Here is a 9,557-nt window from a genome sequence, read left to right as displayed (position 1 = left end):
GCCGCCATTTCTCTTTTTCATTCTCGTCGTGGTCGTCGTGGACGTGGACGTATTTAGTTTGTTGTGTTCCCAGTGTTCTGTAACATCTTGTTTGGTTTGTTTGTCGTCTTGCGTTTGCTTCCGTTGGAATCAAGAAAGAAGAGGAATATATATATATATATATAATATAAAATATATCGAGATATTTGTGGCAAAGTGTGAAGTGTCATCATGGGTTGCGACGGTGGCACTATTCCTCGCAGAGACGAGCTCGTTAGAGTGAAAAAGAAACCGGAGCAGGTAGGATTTGAAAGTCTATTATAGGCGATTTTTGGCGTGACTTTAGTATAAGCAACCAAAGCTGTATCAAACTGCACCAACACCAATAGCAACCACCGATAGCAACTTTGGTACATGTATCAAACCATACCAAACAATATCTATAACCTCAATCGGAGAAGTCCGATTTTTTTATTGGAATTGCTGATTATTGGGTATTTGAGATTATTTTATTTTTATTGCTTTTATTATATCTCGGGTGATTTTCGGTAAATCTGAAGGAAAGTGAATTCCTCATTAATTTGGCTAAAATTTAACATATTGTGTATTTTGGTGCGTAAAACACGAATGTGAAAGATTTTTTATTTTCATTTTTTTTCTTTTGTTATTCTGCGATCTTGAATATTATATTATGTGAAATTAATTGGGTGCCTTTTTTCACAAAATTCAAATACAGGTTTAATGTTGTGAAATAATTTCCATTATTTTATATGACTTTGTCCCATTTATCGGGCAGCTCACAAGAATATCCTCATAGAAGAAACTTGACGGTTTTGAATTTATATAAAGTCTGAGATTTTTTCGGACCTCTTTCATTATCTTGAAATGTGTATTAACCAGGTAATGTTGAAGCAAACAGATGGAACAGATTGCAATCTGACGGGGCTAGGTCTGATGAATAATCTGAATAACGGATAATTTTCTAGCCCAAAGCATAGATGACATCCTTCGTCCTCTTTTGCGGCATACTCGAGCGTTGTGCTGCAAAATGATTCACCTAATTTTAAAAACTGATACTTTTTGCACGTTGTATGAGTCAGTTAGAACAAATAATTTCCATGGTTTCAACAGCATTCTTTTTTAATTGTATTTAATTGTAATGTGAAAAAATGCAGTGTCTCAAATACTGCTTTCTTTCGACGTCATCGTGTTCATTGCTGTTTCGTGAGATTTTGTTGTCTGTGTCGCCAAAACATGGTGTTTTAAAAACATAAAGGTCCATACTTAGGTCCACACTTACAAATCATGAAAGGGCAAAAAATGTTTAATCTCAAAACTTTATATTATAAAATATCTCGAATGTAAAGGCACCAAATTAATTTATACATCTAATATTCATATAGAAGCCAATGTTGTTTATTTAATCACTTTCTTTTTTGTCTATGCTTGTACAATGATCTACATTTAGAAGAAGACAAAGTTTAATATTGTATTATATAATTATTGACGGAACGCAAAAAATTTTATGCTTGCTTCTTTTAAAGTAATTGCGGAACTACTTTTAAAGTGATTTTAGTAAATAACTTTTTTGAATTATGTATATTTGCTTTTATACTTAATGACCTTAATAATTTACCTATTTATAAAATTTATCTATTTATAAAATCTAGTAATCTATCTGTAGTAATTAATTAAATATTTATGCGCTTGCGTATAATTATTTACAGAAAGACAAGGAAGCGGAATTAGCTTTCAAGTGGAGGCACTGTACGATACGGCAATTGCCATTGCAACCACCGATCGTGGGTTGCAGCTTGGGTCGTCTGTACAGCAAAGAATCTGTGCTGGAAGGTCTTTTGGATCGCAATACTTTTCCAGAATCTGCTGTACACATCAAGAACTTGAAGGATGTGAGGAACCTTAATTTGACACCAAACCCAGCATTCAATGGCGACAAAGCTGAGAAAGGAGATGGTTACAACGACGGAGGCAAAAGCCCATATATTTGTCCAGTTATTGGTTTGGAAATGAACGGAAAATATAAATTCTGTTTCTTATGGTCGTGCGGCTGCGTAATGAGCGAACGTGCTCTCAAAGAAGTAAAGAGTACAGTAAGTAAAATATCCGGTATTTATATAGCAGAAATAAATACCGACGTAATTTAAAGTTTAACAAGAAAATGTTGAATTTCACAGTTATGTCACAAATGTCAGCAATCGTTCGAGGAGACGGACATAGTCATATTAAATGCGGAAGATGACGATCTGGATCTCATGAAGGAGCGAGCGGTACTCAGGAAAGCTAGTCAAAAGAAATCGAAAAAGAAGAAGTTAGATGATGATGTACCAACAGAAGAGAAGAAGACAGGCGAAGTGTCCAAGAAGAAGATGAAGAAGGAGGACAAAATAATCCCTAAATTGAACAACAATCACAAGGCCGATGATCCTGCTTATAAAAAAGCTAAAAGCGATTATAGCGTCGCAAAGGATCCTAAAGCGTCGGAAGTTTTCAAAAGCATTTTTACCACTCATAAAACTGCTACGGAGCAAGATAGAGCACACTGGGTTACTTATAATCCATTTTATAATTGATGTACCTAAAGTAGGGCTAGAAATTATTTCTTCAAAGAGAGGAAAAAATGTAAAAAGCAAAATGTTTAATATCATGTTATCTCATTAGGTCTAATATGTAGTTTAATAATAATCTAGGTTTAATATTATATTATCTCGTTTGGTTAAAAAAATAAAGGCAATAGATAGCATGTGATTTTTTTGTATCAAAATAATTTATTTGTATAATCTACAAATTCATATGTCATATTGTATGTTTTAAAGGCACATAATATCTAATTTGCATATAAATGTCTTGGAATTTAAATATACCCAATTTCCTAAAAAAATTACCTTAATTATACGTTTTATGTACAATACACAGTAATGGTTTGTGCGAAATTATCAAGTTACATTTGCGCAGGTATCCTTCGCACAACTAATGCTCGAATGGCTCTAAATATTCTGAGTATAATACGTTTCCTGCGCGAATGTCTGTTCAATCCCAAATGATTACACAAATACACGAAAGCTATCACTATAATAACTATTACTATTACGTATTTCCATTGGTATACAATTATTTGTTCATTTCCCTGATTTTCTTTTGTATCATAAGCCAAAATGTCTGTGTCGAGATTTTGCAACGTAGGGATACTAGCTCCACCAACTCGTCTCTTAAGCCACAAAGTGTCTGTATCCTGTACTACTGAATTTGCCGCGCTCATGGTATCTCCCATAGAGAGCAGCTTCTGAGGCTTGTAAAGTTCTCTGTAAAAAAAGAAGAGACGAAAAAAGGAATATTCAAGTAGTTTACAAAACCTAGAAACGATTAATAATAATGAAACAAAGGTATAATCTGCTTGAACACTTTACACGAGAGCCATCAGCCGTTTTTAGCTGACTTCTGATTATTCAATCCTTCATCATAATTATAGGACAATTGGGGATGCAATTTTAAAACGTCAGACTAGATATCTTGATAATTTTCCTCTAGCATGCATTTACTTTTCCGAAATCGAGATAGGAACAAGAAAAGAATTGGACAGGTTTACGAAACGTTTGGAATTGGATTGGTATTTATATATGCATGTAAAATTACTTACATTGGCACAGATTCATTAACTGGTACAGGCATGGCATATACAGGGATGATACATAATGGAAGAGATCTGAAACTGCCTGCTGGCTCATTAGTCATTAATACTTTACTGTGGCGACTAAAATGATTTTCTTTCATTCGACGTGGTAATTCTCCAGTCTCTATACTACTAGTCGTTTTAACAGTCTTGTGCTCCCTCTGATTTTCATCCATGAAAACAGTAGGTACATAACCTGTCGTTGTGTATTCTAAGATAGCATCGAGCATCCAAAAACAGGCTAAATATGGATAACAATACATTTTAACAAGTAAATAATATCCAAACCATAAAATTATGTAATTCAAAGATTATCAAATTTTTCAGAAAGAAACGAAAATTTGAAATATCGTGTAATGTAAAATATTATTTATCAATATTTAAAATATTTTGTCATTAACATCTCTTTCTTGTAACAACATACCTTTTTGTAAATGGCTGTCATCGATACAATTTGAATCTCCATAAACAACGAGTCTACCGGACATACTCGTCTGCTCTTTGACATCGTCATTCTGATCTGCTTGATCAACTTCGTTATTAATCTTGTCATTATGTGTCATTTCAACATCTTTCTCACTAGTCACTTGTAAAAGTCCGAGTATCGGTACAAGCTTAGGTATCCCTGATTCTTTTTCCAAAAGTTCTTGACCTTGGTCATATAACTCTGCATACAGAACGATTCCGCCTTTTGGAAATCTGAACAAATATAAAATCTGCTGTATACAATCTAAACCAGTTTTCCCGCGCGCAAAATATTTTACCTAGTTAGTGTAGTGCCAGACGCGAATATGACTGGCGCATGTTGGCCAAGAGTGAACTGACCGTTTCGTACTTCGTCGCCAAATGCCACACCCCAATTAGGATAAAGCAGATCGTTTATAGCTGGAATATTGGCACCTCCCGTCTCAGGTATCCACCATCGACGGGTATTCTCGTCATAAAACTTTATTTTTCGCATGACTGCAGTATTATACCAGTCTGCAAATACAATTACTGATAAACCGTCTTCTTCCACATCGTGTTTTAGCTTTACCACCTGTGGTTGAAACCAATTTATCAGTTATAGGCATTTTAGGCAAGGTCGGCATTTATATAGGCGGTAGAAACTAGCATAATTTTGTGAGACATAAACGCATACTTCTTCAGGGAAAAATTCCTCTTCCGTATCTACGATAAGTAGGGTCCCGTAATGTCTCGCGTCGAAACAAGTGAACGGATAGCCAAGCACTTCAAGATAATATCCGGCATTACGTAAATGTTGATACATGTCTTTAAAGTTTGTATGTATATGATCTCCGTTCCAGTCGAGAGGATCGTTCTTTACGCGCAAGTCATCTCTAGGAAAATATCCAGGTGGATATCGCAAGTTATGGTACTGATCCCATAAGATACGTTTACTGAAGAGATAATAAGAAATATAAATAATCTTATTAAATATCCACGCAACGTATGTCAGTACATTATGTTCAAAAGTAACGATTATCTAACACATTGTATACTTTTACTCACTGCCTAGGAGGTGTGGGTATGACTTTTGCCTGCAATGGGAGTGTTATTGTTGATTGCCGTGGTTTGCCTGCGCCATCGCTCTCAACCGTGAGTGAGATATGACCTGTACGAAAATGTAATGCGTGAAATGTCTACTATAATACAAATTGATCTACTAGAGAAACAAAATTATATTCAAACCTTGTGTGATGCCCTGCCAATCGTGGGATGTTGATGGGACTGTTATAGCAACTGCTAACCAACCGGACCATGGCCACAAGACATCGCTGTGCGTTATCGCCACATCAATATGTTCACCATTGCCATTACCGGCATACGGATGCCAGGTAAGATTTACTACATTTCCAGCCACACCCAAACCATTTATTATAGTTACATTGACTATTGTGGGCATACCGGTATGATATATAGCTTGAGTACAGTACGGCCACATATATTGACACTCCGTCAAATCTATGTAACTAATCATTAACAGAAGAAGAAAACATTAATTACTGCATCATGTAATCAAGATTTGATCGATCTATTATCTTATTATATTTAATATACCCGATTGTGTTATTACATATACATTATAAACAATAGTTCATGCTAATGAATCGATAGAATTAATTAATCAAGCAGATACAATCAAGATCAAGTAATAGACAAGATTAAACGGTATTTTTTTTATATAGGAAGAAAAGTAAAGAAAAGTTTACCTTGGATGGAGCGTGACAGTAGGAGTATATGACTCTAAGAGATGAAATGCCCGCAAGAGATCTAATTTTCCTGCGCCTTGCTCGAACATACCAATCCCAGGTAAGCGACGGGCTGAATTCAGTAACACTTGTTTCATACTTGCCGGTGTTACCTTACATACATTTATTATTACTTATTAAGCATAAAACGCAATAAAATTCTATTTTCCTATAATATTCTATAGAATTATATATATATATATATATATATATATATATATATATATATATATATTGGCGCATAAAGAATCGATAATTACCTTCTCTTTATTAATTTTAGATACATTTGTATCTACAAATGCACTAGCTAATAGCGCTACCGCGCCGGCAACGACAGGACTAGAAACGGAGGTACCAGAGAGACTTCTACATCCATTCTGCAAAGCGGACCCTCTTACTCCTGATCCATATATGACTAGGTCAGGTTTGATTCTACCATATCCATAAGGTAATTCCCACGTGGTCATGCCGCGCGAAGAGAACCTTGCTATTTGATCGTCCCAATTGATGCCTCCTACACCAATCACATCCATTTGATCGGCAGGATTATTTAAAGTGCTGTGCAAACGAAATACCATGACGTACAAACACAAACTAATCAGACTTATAGTTCTTCTAGATACACGGGAGTTAAAAGAACAGCTCAAACTTTAAAGCGCATACAATACTTGCTAAACTAATTGTAAGTAAAATGTGTTTAATTAATACGAGTGGAAAGAGTGATCATTTTGAATATACATGTGTATATATATATATATATATATATATACAGGGTGTTTTCTATAACATGTGGAACCCACTTCTACTTCAGCAGTGGATAGGAGACAAAAAAAACAATGAAAAAAGTTCATATGTATAAGTCCCACATGTTAGGAAACACCCAGTATAGAGCAGTGATTTCCGATTCTATAGCGGGATTCTGTAACTCGTTAATGACAATTTCGGTATCGTTGCACAGCTATTATATATAGTAAAAAAAAAGCTGCGCAGCAATACCGAAACTGTCGTTAAGAAGAGTTACAGAATCCTGCATCTGGTAATATAAAACTGAAAAGTCTTCCTAAATTCTTTCTTTTTCAAATAAACTACATGAAAATTGCAATATTATTTTACTTACCCGTATAAAGGTCCGTCATTGCCAATAGCAGACACCATAATGATACCATTAGCTGTAACCTCCCACACTTTATCGACGAATGGCTGGTCCATAAAATCTGGACCGCCAATGCTCAGATTTAACACTGTCACCTTGCGAAATATGGCATGATTGAATGCATCCAAGAACCATGAGGTATAAGACACCTATTACATTTCAGATAATACAAATTTTTTTAAGTGATAAAATTACAAGTAAAAAGAAAGCACGAAGAACGGAGATACCTGAGCATTTGTGAAAACGCGAAAAATATGAAGATCCGCATCTGGAGCAAAACCAAAACAATCTCTAGAGGATGACGCGATAACACCAGCTACAAACGTCCCGTGGCCTAGGCTATCCTCTCGAGTATTTTCATTCGTCCAATTTATCCTCTCTTTGATATTCTTAAAATGTGGATGACTAGCGGCAAGCCCAGTGTCGAATATCGCTACTTTTATATATTTCCCAGTAATACCCTTTTTCCACAAGACATTAGCTTCAAGTAAAGACGTAATTTGTTTCGGTATAGCTCTTAATAATTTTCGAGATGTATGTCTGTTTGTTGATTGCCCAGGCTGAACATTCTGAAATTAAGTATTTTTTCTTAACACAACAGCCTTAGATATATTTCAGTATTGAACAATGTAACCGTTCAATACTGAAAATTCATCGATTTATAGCTACATTGATTTTATGACATTTCAAAATTTTGACAATTTGCAAACTTACATGATCATTGATTCTTCTTTTGGGGTTCTTATGTGCTAAGATATCAGAATCACTTGACGTTCTATTGATAAATTTTAAAGTTCTACGTATAAGTCTTTGCGGTGACACAGTCTTTACAAATGGATGATTACTTAAAGCCCTAAGCCCTTCATATTTATCCGTCTCTTTTAAGTGTATAATATCGAAATCGCTAGGATACACAGATGCTGCATTGTTGCGCAATATGATCTTCCAGTTCTCAATGTTAGACAAGTTTAAAGCAGCTCTTATATAATTTTCTCGTGCACATGCTCTATAGTAACCATTGAATTTGATTATATACTCATTTTCGACTACACTAGAAGAAAATGCGACTTGAACTTCTTGAGTATCATGACAGGATGGGCCTAAAGACACATGTGTTTTACACAGTGGAGATTCTGCGATACAATCATTATCGTCATGTTTTTCAGAGCTGCTGTTTGGATAATTACGGCTCGATCCATAAAGAACGCAGAGCGAAAGTAACAAGGAGACATATAGTAAACATGTGTGTAGCTTCATACTATTGATTCTGACTGAGAACTATGCTTCATACTTAGCCAAGGATGTAGCAGGCACTAAGCTAAGATGTGAAAATATTTTCGAGTGACAAGAGCAACTTTTCCTTTTCTTTTTTTAAATACAAGAATGCTCCTCACTTCTTCGATCACATACTTTTTGTGTTCTGTGATGGAGAATTTGTAGTTTTTGTAATCAGCTCGTGGCGCGGTTTGAAATTGAGTCTTTGGATCAATTAGTTCGAGCAGTCCAAAATGACCCTGAAACCAGACACGATCACTTGTTAGGCCTCTTTATGAACATTCATCACATTCTAACCTCAACAGACGGCTTTCGCAGAAAAATAATTTAAAGTATTTCGAATGATTTACAGAGCGCATTTTAATTGCGAGCTATTTTATGTCGTTGAGGGACTGTTTTGACAACGTATCGATGTAGATAATTCACATTTGGACACAGTTTAATATATGAAATGTGTATATATGTATGTATGTATGGTACATAACCTAGGGTCTGTTGTCTGTTTCTTTTTAGCTGCACTTGGGGTACGTTCCAAAACTCTACTCTGAGTAGCAGGGTTAACCCTACGCCGTTCCAAAACGCGAAGTAAGTAACTATATGGGCGGAGCCTATTCGTTCCAAAAGTGAGAGTAAAGTAACCCCGGAGTTAACTCTATGAACCCTGCTTCCGAGGTGGGTTAGGAGAGTAAACTCTACTAAATTTGAATATAAACGCGGGATCTTAGAACATATAAGCGCAATTGTCTCTATACACCGCGAAAACGTTGGCCGTTGCTGTGATAAGTAAGAGAGTATAATATTAAAATTAGATAAAGTATTTTATATTAGAATTAGAAATGATACTTTATTACCCGGGTCTGAAAGAGCGTTTTGTAGGGACGTACCCAACCCTGTACATTTATATATATATATAAAATAATATTATTTCCCGGCCTGGCCATTAAGCGACCTCACAAGATAAAGTATTTTATATATCACACATAATAAATGAGCATATTAATTTCTTTTTTAATGGTTTTTTAGTCTGTTTTAGAATTGAGAGTTACTTTAAAAAAAAGTAAAATTTATTAGGTTAGGTTAAGGTTAACTTTCAATCCTAAAACATTGTTGAAGTATCAGTATCATACATATATACAAATAATATTATAAATTTATATTATTGTTTACAAAGTATAAAATAGACAAAATGGATCTCACAGAACAGCAGTAC

General features: G+C 35.0%; 2 protein-coding genes across 3 annotated transcripts; one reads left to right on the top strand and one right to left on the bottom strand.

Annotated features, from left to right (window-relative positions):
- Nucleotides 1–2,745, top strand: LOC112454603 (protein RTF2 homolog). Its single transcript, XM_025016099.1, has 3 exons — nt 1–279; nt 1,707–2,090; nt 2,175–2,745. Exons 1-3 carry the CDS (start codon nt 211–213, stop codon nt 2,568–2,570), a joined length of 849 nt encoding a protein of 282 aa, XP_024871867.1. The 5' UTR covers nt 1–210; the 3' UTR covers nt 2,571–2,745.
- A 47-nt stretch (nt 2,746–2,792) lies between these two features.
- Nucleotides 2,793–9,543, bottom strand: LOC112454601 (membrane-bound transcription factor site-1 protease-like). Of its 2 annotated transcripts, none has more exons than XM_025016096.1 (13): nt 8,833–9,543; nt 7,787–8,586; nt 7,300–7,641; nt 7,037–7,221; nt 6,180–6,477; nt 5,881–6,032; nt 5,360–5,640; nt 5,180–5,282; nt 4,809–5,067; nt 4,432–4,706; nt 4,092–4,366; nt 3,635–3,908; nt 2,793–3,299 (listed from the first exon to the last, which is right to left on the bottom strand). In XM_025016096.1, exons 2-13 carry the CDS (start codon nt 8,327–8,329, stop codon nt 2,939–2,941), a joined length of 3,348 nt encoding a protein of 1,115 aa, XP_024871864.1. In that variant the 5' UTR covers nt 8,330–8,586; nt 8,833–9,543; the 3' UTR covers nt 2,793–2,938. The 2 variants fall into 2 exon arrangements, with proteins under 2 accessions (XP_024871864.1, XP_024871866.1); XM_025016098.1 differs by lacking the exon at nt 8,833–9,543 and adding an exon at nt 8,645–8,815.
- Between the last annotated feature and the right edge of the window lie 14 nt (nt 9,544–9,557).

This window comes from Temnothorax curvispinosus, unplaced genomic scaffold, assembly GCF_003070985.1.
Source record: "Temnothorax curvispinosus isolate PA1 unplaced genomic scaffold, ASM307098v1 QBEX01005157.1, whole genome shotgun sequence".
Classification (NCBI taxonomy): Eukaryota; Metazoa; Arthropoda; class Insecta; order Hymenoptera; family Formicidae; genus Temnothorax; species Temnothorax curvispinosus.
Note: the sequence above shows the minus strand (reverse complement) of the source record. Positions and strands in the feature narration are given on the sequence as shown.

Coding starts and splice junctions, on each gene's coding strand:
- LOC112454601 (XM_025016096.1), bottom strand. CDS start 8,329: ATGAAGCTACACACATGTTTACTATATGTCTCCTTGTTACTTTCGCTC. Junction 7,222..7,299: donor GCGTTTTCACAAATGCTCAG/GTATCTCCGTTC, acceptor GAAATGTAATAG/GTGTCTTATACCTCATGGTT. Junction 5,283..5,359: donor TTGGCAGGGCATCACACAAG/GTTTGAATATAA, acceptor ATTTTCGTACAG/GTCATATCTCACTCACGGTT.
- LOC112454603 (XM_025016099.1), top strand. CDS start 211: ATGGGTTGCGACGGTGGCACTATTCCTCGCAGAGACGAGCTCGTTAGA. Junction 280..1,706: donor TGAAAAAGAAACCGGAGCAG/GTAGGATTTGAA, acceptor AATTATTTACAG/AAAGACAAGGAAGCGGAATT. Junction 2,091..2,174: donor TCAAAGAAGTAAAGAGTACA/GTAAGTAAAATA, acceptor TGAATTTCACAG/TTATGTCACAAATGTCAGCA.